Here is a 13,836-nt window from a genome sequence, read left to right as displayed (position 1 = left end):
CTGGGGACTCACAAGGGGGAAGTTCCTGTGTCCAGTGCCCAGCTGCAGTATCTACATTGAGTGGCACTGGGTGCTCCCTGAGAAGTCCTGGACTGAGGTTTAGAAACTCCTGGCTATATAGACTCCAAGTCTGACTCTGGCCCCTCTTGAGATTCTGTTTACTGTTTAATATACTTTAATCCTGTGGTCAACTGAATAGTCATTAGCCATATGTGGCTATTTAAATTAATTAAAGTGAAAGAAAATTTAAAATTCAGTTATTCAGTTACAGAAGCTGCATTTCATGTGCTCAAGAATCACATAAAACTAGTGGATACCTTATTGGACAACTCAGATACGGAACATTTATATCATTACAGAATTTATATTGTACAGAGCAGCTTTAATTAATCCCTTTTACTGCTTAAACTGGCTAGAATGAGCTCTATTGTTTGAACTAAGAACTCTACCTAATTTACAATAAGAATTTAAGCCTTTAAGAGCAATGGGGAATTATCAAAGAGTTTCCGGCGTGTGTGTTTGTGTTTGTTTGTGTGTGTGATGATCCAATTTGTGTGTGTGTGTGTGTGTGTGTGTGTGTGTGTGATGATCCAATTTTCATTCCAAAAAGATTACCCTGGTTGTCACTTGGAGAAGAGACTGAAGAGTGAATCACAAGGTCTAGCTCCAGTTCAGTGTAGTCTTTTACCAAAAGGTTTCTAATTTAAACATTCAGACACCAAATAAATTTTTAACATTTGCCAAGCATTACTTGGCTTCAGAGATACAAAGGTAAGAAACACATGGTTCCTGACCTTAGTGAAGGCCTAGACTGGTTGAGAATACAAATAAAAAACATATTTGTACTAATCATACTGTGGGAAAACAGATACCTAAGATAGAAGGATATTGACTGCTGTCATGTGGCTTCCAAGTGTGAGCAGTTCTTGGGAAGAGGAAGATCATCAGGCTTATGGTATCAGCTTTGCAAGTCCAGGATCTGGTTTGGATTTATTCAGCACATACACTAATTAAACTCAGACGACATGGATGAATCAATAAGGGTGTGCTGTGCTCAGTGGTGTCCAACTCTTTGCAACTCCACGGACTGTACACTGTCAGGTTCTCTGTCGATGGAATTTTTCAGGCAAGAATACTGGAGTGGGTTACCATTTCCTTCTCCAGGGGATCTTCCCAAGCCAGGGATTGAAACTTCGTCTCCTGCATTGGCAGGTAAACTGCTTACCACTGCACCACCTGGGCAGCCCTATCAGAAAAGGTGACTATTTGTTAATTTACAACTGTCACTTTAAGTTGAAAGGTGTATTCAATTTTACATCAGCCACCATTTGTGCCTAATGTTAAAGGAACCCTCATACTGGTATCAAGATATGTAAGATACAGGTGGCCAAATTTGAAATCAAGAGGGTATTCTTTGGTGAGCGGGAAATTAGAGAAAACTTCATAAGTGAGTTGAAAGGCTATGCAGCAGTTCAATGAAGCACCCATAAATCTATGACAGTCATCCTTTCTATGAATCAGATGCTACAAGATTCATGTCCCCAGGTCAGGCAGCAGTTGGAGGACTCTGGGAAACTGCCCATCCTCATATTCTTTATGAATAAGCATTGGCAAAATATTGCCTATTATTTGCTCCTTTGTTTTCTAACTTTCTCGCTTTCCACTTCCTTCTGTTTGCATATTCTCAGAATGGTCATAAATGTAAGTAAAAGAGTACCTTGTAGTTCCCTTTCACATGGTGGTAGTTATCACCACCATAGCCACACTGAGTAGTTTCAGACACATCTAGAGACTATACCCTCAGTCAAGCTACTTCTACAGATGGGTGGCTACTGTCTTTTTTCACATATATCTTTGTGAGACAGTAATCAGTCCTGGAAATTGGAGATCAGGTTGGGAGGGTTATGTCTCAGCGAACCCCTGAAGGATATCAAAGGTCATCTTCTTAAAAAAAAAAAAAAAAAAAAAAAAAAAAAGGCCTTTCTGACACGCACCTCCCATGACCACTGGCTCCTTTATGTACTCTGGCCACGTTTCCGTCATATCTCTCTAACTCTTTGCTGTGATTTGTAAACGTGTCTGTCTCCATGGCGCTTCCTCCTAAGCCATAAAGCTGGGATCCATATCAAGTCTTACCTGTCTTGAATTCCCGCTTAACACAATGCCTGGAACACAGCAGAACTTGATGCTTATTGACTAAATTAATGTGGGACAGCGTCATAACTGGTGAAAAGGTCATGGATCTCCTGTGGGAGTAAGGAAAGTAATCGCCTCCGTCCCCCATTCAAGGTGCATACATAAGTTCTCTAATTTACATGTCGAAGGTCTGAAATTTTCGGGGACCAACACCAGTCCAGAGAACTGCTGAGGAGACTAACTTGCTCAGGGAACCAAGAAGAGTCAGGGCTTGGAAACTAGGCTTTCCTATCCGGGGAGGAAACACGTGGAAAGCGGTGTCCGCGCGGCTGGAACGCCCTGATATAGGTGGAATCAACCTGGCCCCCTGGAAAACAGGGGCGGTGGGTGTGTTCTCTATCGTATCCAGGCAACAACAGTCCCGCCCATCGTTTCCGAAGCGCTATGCGGCTCACTTCCTTACCCAGCTCAGCTCCTCTCGACCAATCGACGCACAGAACATCGCTAGGTTGGGCGTTGGTTGGAGGACTCCCGGGATCCGTCACCTGGAGACTCCGCCTCCCTACTTCTTCCCTGCTGCCTGCAAAGAAACTGAGCTGAGCGTTTGCGGGCTGCTGGCAGGCGGTCGTGGTAAGGGGAAGAGGCGCAGGGCTGCGCAGCGTTTTCTATCCCTGGCTCCGGCCGCATTCCGAGATACCACAGAGGTGCCTCGGGGCCTGAGTCGTCCCGCCTAGCCAGTCCTTGAGGCTGGAGTGATTGAGGCCCCGGATCTGGACACGAGGGTTCTTTCTCCGCTCTGGACGGTACTTCCTAGTGGGGACCGGGGGACCGGGGCTCTGATGCTAGCAAGGTTTTGGTGTGGGTGGGTTCAAACGACTTCGGGATGGGAGTGGAGCCTCACTGTGACCCTTGGCATCAGTTCATACTGGGCCTCCGTGACATCTGGCCTTGTACTTCCGGGCCCTGAGCTTCCTGGGTTCTCGCTCCTGAAATTATTCAGATTTTTTACTAAGCAGCCTTCCTAATCTCAAAGGTCCCTTCTGAAAGGAGGTGTCAGTTCATCCTACTAGACTAGATAGTTATGAAAGCCCCCAGGTTTTGTGCGTCGCTGTTCCCTCTTAGCTCTGCTCATGTTATTTTCAGTATAGTCACAAAGAGGCTGAGTTTTATTGGGTAAAAACATGGCTTTTGGAGCGGCGGGGGTCTAGTGTCCAATCAGGGGTTTCACTCTATACCAGTAATGTATCTTTGACAAATTATGCTTCTGATCCTCATTTTTTTCATCTGTAAAATGGTGAAAATGTCTACCTTTCTGTTTTGTTTTTTTAAATAAGAACATGAGGCATATAGCTCAGCTTCTCCATATAATGAGCCCATGGGCCAGCACTCTGACAGACAGGTTTCACCCAGCAGCATTTTTATTATCCTGTTGTACCGTATATGGAACTGTGCAGGACCTTTAGTCTGTGTCCTATTGAAAACAAAATTTAATTAGTTGAGGACAAAGTGGTTGCATCTTGGAGATCTTTGGAGGAAAGTGCAGGACGGTCGTCCTCACTGGAAATGTAGAAATACCTCTGTGTGCTCGCATATGTGTAAAACATCCATAATGTGCATTTACCATTTTAACCATTTTTAGGTGTATTGTTCAGTGGCATTAACATTATTACACAGCCATCACCACCATCCATTTCTAGAATTTCCCAAACTAAAACTCTGTGGCCATTAAACAATAACTCCAATTACCATCCTCATCCCAACCACCACTTTATTTTCTGTCTCTGTGAGTTTGACTGCAGAGACCTCATGAAAATGGAATCATTCAATCATTCAGTCTTTTGTGTCTGGCTTATAGAAATTCTATTTTAAAAGACAAACTTCATTATGAAAACAACCCAAGTGCAAAGCCAGAAGAGAAACCCAGTTACCCTTTTGTCATCTTTTTATCTATAACATAAGAATGTAATAGAAGACATTTTAAATTTTGTTAGGAGAAACTAATTGAAAGGCTATAACCTTCTTCCCAAGTCAGTTCTTATTCACTTGAGGTTCTGTTTTTCAGCTCAAATTCCAAATGAAAATGTTTGAAAGCATTGACTCTACAACCACAAGATCTGGCCCAGATCTTTGGGCTGAAATCTGTTCCTGCCTGCCACATCCTGACCAAGAGGACAGTGCCAGCAATGCCTTCTCAGACTCCTTTATGGATTCTTACCCTGCAGGCACAGGCCAGAGGGAGGCCCCACACTTCGCACCACAGCCAGCTGTAAAGCCTTGGGCTCCCTTGCAGGATTCAGAAGTGTATTTAGCATCTTTAGGTAAGTTAGATGGCTTTTTTGTTTGTTGGTTTAAATCCGAAGCTGGAGGTTTTAAGGAAGCATGTTGAAGTTCTAGTACATCAAATCTGGTTTTCTATTCTTAATTTTTCTTTTTGTCCTTACCACATGTATCTGTCAGATGTAATTCTGGGGGTTTCGGTTTTTGGGAAGGAGCCCCCTTTTCCCAGTACATCCCTTAAAACAGTCTTTGTCATCTCTGGCCTCTGTTTCATCTCAATTTTGCTTTATTTGTTGGCATTCTGTAGAACACTCTTACCTACTCTTAGAGGCTCATGTATTCAGGTTACCTAAAAGTGTCAAAGCTTATGCCTTCCTGAAAGAAAAAGGTCATGGCCCCAGAGCTCCATTTTTATTTCTGATGCTACAGTTTGAGAAACTGTTATATTTAATAGAATGATTGTTGGGATGGGAGTATATTGATATAATGGGCTTCCCTGGTGGCTCAGTGGTAAAGAATCTGCCTACCAATGCAGGACACTCGGGTTTGATCCCTGCATCGGGAACATCCTCTGGAAAAGGAAATGACAACCCACTCTAGTATTCTGGCCTGGGAAATCCCATGGATAGAGGAGCCTGGTGGGCTACAGTCCATGGGGTTGCAAGAGTTGGATACAACTTCCCGACTAAACAACAACATATTGACATAAAGTTCATTCTTCCTCTTGTTAGCCATTTCACTTTATTTATTTATTTATTTTGCCATTTCACTTTAAAAATATTTCCTGAACACAACTTATATTTATGGCCGTAAGTATTTAGAGAGACTCCTAACTCAGGAAAGAGATTCAGATTGTCCCTTGATAGGGAAAGACAAATATCCAGTCTTGGACAGGATCGCCAAACTTCAGAATTGTGATATCCTGTTTTATTAAACATGAGACCCATCACAACGTGTCACAAAGCCAAACCTGGGAATAATTATTTGAAGAAGAAAAGACAGTTCTGGAAGAAGCTTTTGAGGAAGGACAGAAAGAAGAGTCAGAATAGAGTTTACATATTGCTAAGAAATGTCTTGGAAAAACAAAAGGCATTTGGTTAATGATATGCAAGAAAAAAAAAAGATATGAGAAAAACACATGTGGAATGATGGTTAGTGAAAAAGATGAGGGTGTAATGTGAAATTTGTTGGGAAGCCACCAGAAATAGGATAGTCATCCATGCAGCAATGGCCAAGGAGGTTAACAGTTGTGTTGTGGCAGTCAGAATCTGTTTTCAGTGATGGTAAGGAGAAGCAACAGTCTGAGGAAGCTGGGGAACCAGATCCTCTGGCTTGTTGGTGCTCTGTGTCCTGGGAAAAGAAGAATCTTTCATGGAATCAGTGAAGGTGAAGACTGGTTCAGAAAGTTAAAATTCCACTCATCTTTTCTAAAATCAGTTATCATGATGATTAAAATGTCCTTCCCTGAAGAAAGTAAGAGGCATTTCTGTTACCTATGGCAGAGCCTGGGTAACAATGGAGGACAGGTTTCGAGGATGCAAGGTGCCTGTTTCTGCCTGATCACACCTAACTAGGGACTCAGCCCATGGAAAGCGGAAGACTTTTTCCAGCCCCAAAGACTCCTTCCCACCTTGACAAGGTCTGACAATATAAAGATTGTTTTTATTGCCAAATAAACTTACATCAGAGAATCCACTAAGAGCAACAATTAAAAACTTTTAACCAATTCAACGTGAGATATACATAATCCTTTTTACATCCTCCTGGAGAGAAAAAACTCCTCAAATATTTAACATTTATCAACTGTGGTTGGTTTGTTTTTTTTTTCCACATGATGAGCTTTTGATGGTAACTTGTAGCAACAGAAGGTGTTTGTTTTGATAAGTGGGTTCTAGTTGATGCGGCTTGCTTAGAAATGAAAACCAGATTGTGAATCATAAAGTTTCTATTGGTCCTGGGCTTGATGTCCACCTATCCCCTCCAAAAAGCCATCATTTACCCATTTATTATAGTTGGAGGCAAGACTAAATTAAGGCAGAAGACAAATGGTGATACCTTTCTTGGATTCTTTATTCTTAAATATTTATTTGTTTCACTGCACCAGGTCTAAGTGAGGCACCCAGGATCTTTGATCTTAGTTGCACCATGTAGGATCTAGTTCTCTGACTAAAGATTCAGCCTGGGCTGCCCACATTGGGAGCTTGAATCCTTAGCCACTGGACCACCAGAGAAGTCCCTCTTTCTTCTGTTCTTACTTAAACTGCAAAGAGTAACTAAACATATATTGTCAGGAAGCCATATGGACTGCTCTCACAGGGATTATAAGATGTTTGTTTTTATTAAGGCTCCAACATTCAGGCCACAAGTAGAACAACTTTCAGAAAAAACTGTTAGGAGATTCCTTTTCTTTAATCAAGAATTTAATCACACATCGTGATCTTAAAGGTCTCTTATTATCGTGTTCTCATCAAGTTAATTTTAGTGTCTAATGCATCATTGAATCTCTCTCCATTTCTCTGATTCTTTCTCATGAGGTTTGAAAACCACTTTATGACACTGTGACCAAAAAAAAAAGAACCAACCCAACCATTTACTCCTCAGAGAAACTATTTTCAGAAGTTGAAAAAAGACAACAGTATGTATACACATCACATGCCAGGGAAAACAAGCTTTCCTTGGAGAGATACCTGCTAGATTTCAAAGAAAATATGCCATCAATTTATTTATGAGAAGAAATATGCCATCAATTTATTTATGAGAAGCTATGGTTTTCCCTTTTCTGGAGTTAAACATTTGTCTGATACAATGTAGAGTAAAGATGTTGTGAAGAAAAAAGAAAAATGTACATTTGTCCTTAAAAAAATGAGTGCAATGTGCTTGTATTCATCAAAAGAATTTTTCAGTTGGCATTTTGCATTTTAGATTACTTTTGTTTCATATTCAATTTTCTAGTTAAGCTCAACTTCCTCTCTCTTTAGAGAAGAAACTGAGAAGAATCAAAGGTTTAAATCAGGAAGTGACTTCCAAGGACATGCTTCGAACCCTGGCCCAAGCAAAGAAGGAATGCTGGGACCGGTTCCTCCAGGAGAAGTTAGCATCTGAGTTCTTTGTGGATGGACTTGATTCTGATGAGAGGTAATTGATTCCTAGTCCTGCTCCAGGTGATAGTCTGTTTCACCAAAAGCATTTCTCTTCCTCTAAAGAAGTCAGGGAGAGTGACATCTGAGTCCAGATATAATTTGATATCAACAGCAGCTTTTCTGAGCTAAATATCATCCTTTTTAAGGTTGCCTTATTTGCTCTTAGTCCAGAGGCAAATTTTTGAGAAAGGATATTTTTGCCAAAAAGCAAATTCCCCACCTACATCTTGATCATAGGTTCAACAGAGTTGGCCATCATCTTCATTTTTAAATACACACTGCACCTGAGAAACTAGTCATCAATCAAGAACTGGAACCAAGTCTTCTTACCTGTGAATCTCCACTGCCTTACAGAGTTTCTGTCATATTGTAGACACTCAAATTTGTGTAGCATAAATGAGTGAATTTCTTAAGCATCTCTGGCGTAAAGACACTGTGCTCGATGTCATGGGCATGAAGGGGGAGATGTGACGATGTTCTAGACCCTTCTTTTGGTCCTCAGAACTAGTTTGGGGTAAGAAGAATGTATATGAAGACATACCTAACAATATGAGGCAGCATAAGAGCCAGATGAGCAGAAGTGACAATATGCTTTAAGTGTTGAAAGACCATTGAGCTCCCTCTGGGCTCTGGTTTTGTACCAAAGGGAAACAGTATCTGCAGGTGGGCCAGATGCAGAAAGGAGGAGAGGGCATTCTGTCACAAAGAGCAGGATGGTGCTTGCCACCGGGCACAGGCGCTGTGCCACTTACTGGGTGAGTAACCCATGTGTGTCTCAGCTTCCTGCTCTGTGAAGCAGGAGTAGCAGCTCTTACCTCATAAGGTTGTTATGAGCCTTAAATGAGTTACTGTGTATAAAGCACTTAGAACTTGTGCCTGGCACAGGGTCAATACAAAGTGTTAGTTATTCCTAATATTATTCTTCCTAACAGAATTTTAAAATTCACTAAGAAATTGTTCAAAATGAAAGTCAATGAGGGAAATAAAAACCTGAATTTTAACGCAAGGTTTTAGGGGACTATGACTTAACCTAAGTTTACAACCTATCATTAACATTGATTTTCAGAGTCCCATGGTATCAGATGAATACAGCTGCTGAAATCATGGACAGTATGTAAATAGAACTTCATAGTTACATTTTATTTTTTAACTTGCAAAGTATTTTCACTTACATTATCTCAAATACTCAAGGTGGCCCCAGATCCTTCAGAAATCAGGATGGCATCTAAGGTCAGGCCAGCTCCATCCAAGGGTTCAGAAAATAATATAAAATTTACTCTTTTCTTTTCCCAGTAAACTGACTCAAACACAAAAGATGAAGATGCACAGGTTCCTGAGCCACTAATAATTTGGTATTATATTCTCTCCCCTCTAATATTAATATTTCCTTCCTCTCTAGTTCTGAGAAACAATGACAACTTTCTCTTGCATAATTCTCAAATAGGAATTCTTTTTATCTGAAATCAGATCAGCACCAACTCAAGTTCATGTTTCTGTGTATTTATTAATACCTAAAATAATTCCTTGTAGAAATAATTGAAACTATTTTATGAAACGTGTAGTAGATGAAGATTAAACACCCACATAGTATGGTCCTGAGCCTACATCTGTGGGAATGCTTCTTTCTGTTCAGAACAAGCACAGGAAACAGATATGCATTTGGTTAAAACCTAAAAGTGTATGTTTTAAGCACAGACCATTTTGTAGTGGAATTGTGTATTTCTTCATGTATGTGAAGACCCCTCCTCATCATATGCTTTTGGCAAGGGAGCAATGGACTGGGAAATTATACTGTCCACAACATGATTCCCCCATTGTAGGTGTCTGAAATCTGCTGGTTATGGCCTTATTTCTTGGCTTATGACTTTTTGCTGTTGAAGAGCATAGAATGAGCTTTACATTATTTCTAGTCATTTGTATTTTACTGTGAATGTCTAATACCTTTAGGGAAGGATTCTGGCTGCTCAAGGAAGGTAGATGGGGATACTTCCCCCTCTCCACTGTGCTGTGTTTGGTCGCTCAGTCATGTCCGACTCTTTGCAACCCCATGAACTGTAGCTTGGCAGGCTCCTCTGTCCATGGGATTGGTTCTCCCAGGCAAGAATACTGGAGTGGGTTGCCATGCCCTCCTCCAGGGCATCTTCCCAACCCAGGGATCAAACCCAGGTCTTCCGCATTGCAGGTGGATTTTTTTACCATCTGAGCCCCCAGAGAAGCCCAAGAATACTGGAGTGGGTAGCCTACCGCTTCCCCAGGGGATCTTCCCGACCCAGGAATCAAACTGGGGTCTCCTGCATTGCAGGTGGATTCTTTTCCAGCTGAGCTACCAGGGAAGCCCTCCTCCTTCCCACAGATCCAAACAAAAAAGAGCCCCCTGGCGTAGTAGCCATTCCTTTGTGGGGGACATTGCTATTCAGATGTTTCCATCTTGGCATCTTGCTATAGAATGAACTAGATAAACAAAAACACCTGAAAAACCATACTTAGTGCAACTAAGTGCTGTAAGTATAATTGAGCCTCAGACTACTTCAGGTATCAGAGATACCAAGATGCTCAGGTTTCTGCCTTACTAATACAGAAGGCATGAGAGACGTGGGTTTAATCCCTGGGTTGGGAAGATTCCCCTGGAGAAGGGCATGGCAACCCACTCTCGTATTCTTGCCTGGAAAATCCCCATGGACAGAGGAGCCTGGCGGGCTACAGTCCATGGGGTCACAAAGAGTTGGACACAACTGAAGCAACTTAACATGCAATAATTTGGTATTCATTTGAAATGTTTCCTCCCCTTGAAAATTTCTCTTCTCTGTAGTTTGGAGGAAGAAAGGCCAGACAGGCATAGGCTCTTCAGCTGTTCTCATCAAGTCTTCAGAAACTGCATTTGAAGGGGGGCCTAGTGCTGCGTATTGCCCAAGTGCCCACTAGGGGGTAAATTATACCATGGAGCTGCCAGGATGCACAGCTGTCAGAGGAGTATTTGTGCCCCGCACCCCGTGTTAGCAGTGAAAAACAACTGTAGGAAGAAATTGGTGGTGGGTGGGAAGGCAGTCTTGGAGTATCTGAGATAATCATTAAGTAATTAGTCAGTGAAGTCTGAGGAAGTCACACTTCCCTACTCTTCTTCCTAGCACCTTGGAACATTTCAAGAGGTGGCTCCAGCCAGATAAGGTAGCCATCAGTACAGAGGAGATCCAGTATCTGATTCCTCCAGAGTCACCGGTTGAGAAGCCAGCGCCCGGGGATGAGCCTACAGCAGCAGAACAATAAATTACACACATACACGCCCAGCAGCTGTCTTGGGTCCGGAGGGAACAGCGGAGCACTCATTGGCGGCGACAGCGGCAGCAAGGAGGTATCCAGGGAGGGAAAAAGCCCAGTCTTCCACTCCACCAAGCACAAAGCCACAGCCCCCTGAGGATTTGCCAGGGCCTGGCATGTGTGACTGCCTTGAGTAAAGCAGTGTTCACTGGATCAGAGTACCATCTTACTCTGTCTCACAGCTTGTCTGAGCTCTGTTGCTGCAGGTGAGAAGTCTGCTAAGAACCTAGTAAAGGATGAAGTGTGAAGGTATTTGGAAAAACTGATGCCCTTGTGTATAATGCATAAGTTAAATGAGCTGTACTTTTTCTTGCCTCTTCTGAACGTTCCCACCCATGTTCCAAGTGTTCCATTGGTAAATTGTCGGGGGTGTGTAGGGTCAAAGAGAGTGAAGTCTGCTTCCTTGAATCCAAGCCTCAGCTGGGGCTTCTCTGCCAACTCCATAATAAATATAGGGACTTTAGGAAAAAGAGGCTGGGCTTTTCCTTCGTCTGATTGTTTCTTGTGGGGAAAATGAACAAAAGAAGTGTGAAAATGTTGGTGTCTTTGTGTATACATGTATATACATATTTAATCTCATGCATGGTTTTTCCCCTGACTTCCTCTGATGCTTAAAAAGAGCCAGGTTCCAATTTAGACATGTCAATATGGTGTTGGTAATTGAAACCACTCCTGAATAATTCCACGCCTGCTCCTTGTGGCTACTTTCCTGGCTGAGCCTGTGCTTCCTTCCTTGTTTATGGTGTTCTTGTTCAGTTTGTATCGCCCACATAAAACTCTTCTCATCAGACTAGCCGTGTGTGTGGTGTTATTAACCCGATTCCTGCCAGAGAAGTGCTTCCAGGCAGTGAGGAGTTAAAGACAAACACACGTCAGTGCAGGAGAGCTGATAACCTCTGCCAGGTTACTGGTTTGTTTTTTTTTTAAAGATTTGTTTATTTATTTATTTATGGCTGTGCTGCATCTTCGTTGCTGTGAGTAGTCTTTCTCTGGTTGCAGAGAAGAGGTCTACTCTCTAGTTTCAGTGCGTGGGCTTCTCTTTGCGCTGGCTTCTCTTGGGGGGCACAGGCTCTAGGTCACGTGGGCTTCAGTAGTTGTGGCACATGGGCTTAGTTGCCCCTGGGCATGTAGGATCTTCCCACAAAATGTAGGATTTTCCCACAGTGGGGATCGAACTGGTGTCCCCTGCATTGGCAGGCGGATTCTCAACCACTGGACCACCAGGGAAGCCCTGCCAGATTCCTTTTTTAACACGTGCCCTCTGACAAGCCAAACTTCAGCGCTGTGAGGGTAGGAGCTCTGGGGCTATGGCTCCAGTGGAGCTTCATTTTGGGTAATAGGTTCCAAATCCCTAATGATAAACAGGTAGCCACAAAAATCTCCAGCAAACATTTGCTCATTTTTAAATCAGGTAGATTTAGTTGGACAAGTTTTGCCTTGTCCAAAAGGATGGGAACCAACCAGGTTGTATGAATAGTTTTGTCATAATTTCCTGATTGATTTTCCTTTTTTTTTTTTCCTGCCATTGACTACTGGTGTTAACTTTATTCCTACTGCCTTTTATTAGTAGGATGTCTTTGACAAAGTGAGTGACCCTCTGTTCCCCAGACACTTGGAGGAATCCAGACACTGACAATCATCTGGTCCTGGACTAAGCTTGCAAAGGATTCTGCCTGGTTCAGGTGTCAGCCCTCACTCTTCCTACAGAGCCATCTAATTGATGGCTTTCAGATGGATGGATAAGTTTAAAAAGGAAAGGAAAAAAAAATTTTTTTTTCCTTCTCCTTGCATGATAAACAAAATTATTCTTCATCAGTAACAACAATTTAAGAAGAAAAGCAGTGAGGTCTGAAATATTCTCCAAAAGAGCAACTGCTCATCGATGGTTAGAGAACGCTTCCGAACCAGAAAACAGTGTGTCTAGCCCAGACTGAAAACCGGGGGCTGGTGTGAGGGGAAGGCCTTGGATCTCTGACTGCCCTTTTACTTCACTCTTCAGCAGAGACAGGCTTCCACAGAAGGGAGTCCAGCGGTTTGTAACTAAGGTTTCTTTCTTTTTTTTTTTTTAACTATGGTTTCTTAATTGGTTTAGAGCTGACAGCTTAAGTGATTGGTCTAAAAACAAGGTGAAACTATTTACCAAAAAAAAAATTTGGTATTAGTTTCCAAAGCTACCTTTTTAATATAAATTTAACTTAGGCAATGGATGTATCAGTCCTAAATTTGAAACCAAGAGTCTTGGGTGCTATCTTTATCCATGCTGTGGCTTACTTAAATTAGTCAAATAACCTCTTAGTATTCCAGTTCCCTTTCAGAAATGAGACTAATCATAGCAAAAATTCTATTGGCCAAAAATGCTGATCTGTTTCCTTTGACCCTGGGAACTCCCAAGGAACTCCAGTTAAGACTTCCTCAAATCAGTAAAATTTATGAGTTGAGAGAACCTTTCTTATCACCCTTAACATTCTTCCTTCCTCTTGTCCTTAATGAAACAGAAAGAGCACATGGAGCAATACTTACTGCTAAACCTTAGTGGCAGAGAAGGGCAATTCCCAACAGGGCAAAAAGGTCATGACTGGGTATATCCAAAGAAGGTTGGGTTGGAGCCAGGGAGATAAGGTAAGTGACTGCTGCTGTCTCTCCTGGCTCAGGGCTTGGCAAGATCAGTGCTGGAATGGCACAGGCTTGCGTCCAGTACCTGCTCCAGAAATAGGCTCTGGATGGAGCACAGCAACTAAACAAACGTCTTACCAGCTGTTGCCGAGGTGTGTTCCTGTCAGGCAGGCCTGCCCACCAGGACTGTTATGGGAAGAGGAAAGATGTCCTGGAGCTACTCCCTGGCCTTGCCTTGGAATGAGTCCCCTAAAGCTAGGAACAGCTCCAACCACATAAAGCAGCTGATATTTTCCTGAAAGTTCCAAACTCTCCCAACCAGCTTTGGCCCTACCTCAGTTATAACATTCAAGAC

The 13,836-nt window shown here is 42.4% G+C and overlaps 1 protein-coding gene across 2 annotated transcripts; it reads left to right on the top strand.

The window, feature by feature from the left end:
• Nucleotides 1-2,675: 2,675 nt before the first annotated feature.
• Nucleotides 2,676-11,338, top strand: CCDC32 (coiled-coil domain containing 32). Of its 2 annotated transcripts, none has more exons than XM_065940525.1 (4): nt 2,676-2,766; nt 4,199-4,454; nt 7,392-7,548; nt 10,679-11,338. In XM_065940525.1, exons 2-4 carry the CDS (start codon nt 4,211-4,213, stop codon nt 10,815-10,817), a joined length of 540 nt encoding a protein of 179 aa, XP_065796597.1. In that variant the 5' UTR covers nt 2,676-2,766; nt 4,199-4,210; the 3' UTR covers nt 10,818-11,338. The 2 variants fall into 2 exon arrangements, with proteins under 2 accessions (XP_065796597.1, XP_065796596.1); XM_065940524.1 differs by having other exon boundaries at nt 2,705-2,939.
• Nucleotides 11,339-13,836: the final 2,498 nt, after the last annotated feature.

The sequence above is a fragment of the Muntiacus reevesi genome, chromosome 7 (assembly GCF_963930625.1).
Source record: "Muntiacus reevesi chromosome 7, mMunRee1.1, whole genome shotgun sequence".
Lineage (NCBI taxonomy): Eukaryota > Metazoa > Chordata > Mammalia > Artiodactyla > Cervidae > Muntiacus > Muntiacus reevesi.
The sequence above is the reverse complement of the archived record's forward strand: the minus strand, read 5'-3'. Positions and strand labels throughout refer to the sequence as shown.

What these genes read in the sequence shown, in the direction of transcription:
- CCDC32 (XM_065940525.1), top strand. Translation starts at nt 4,211, where the DNA reads ATGAAAATGTTTGAAAGCATTGACTCTACAACCACAAGATCTGGCCCA. An exon ending in AGTGTATTTAGCATCTTTAG is followed by an intron (nt 4,455 to 7,391) that starts GTAAGTTAGATG and finishes CTCTCTCTTTAG; the next exon opens with AGAAGAAACTGAGAAGAATC. An exon ending in GGACTTGATTCTGATGAGAG is followed by an intron (nt 7,549 to 10,678) that starts GTAATTGATTCC and finishes TCTTCTTCCTAG; the next exon opens with CACCTTGGAACATTTCAAGA.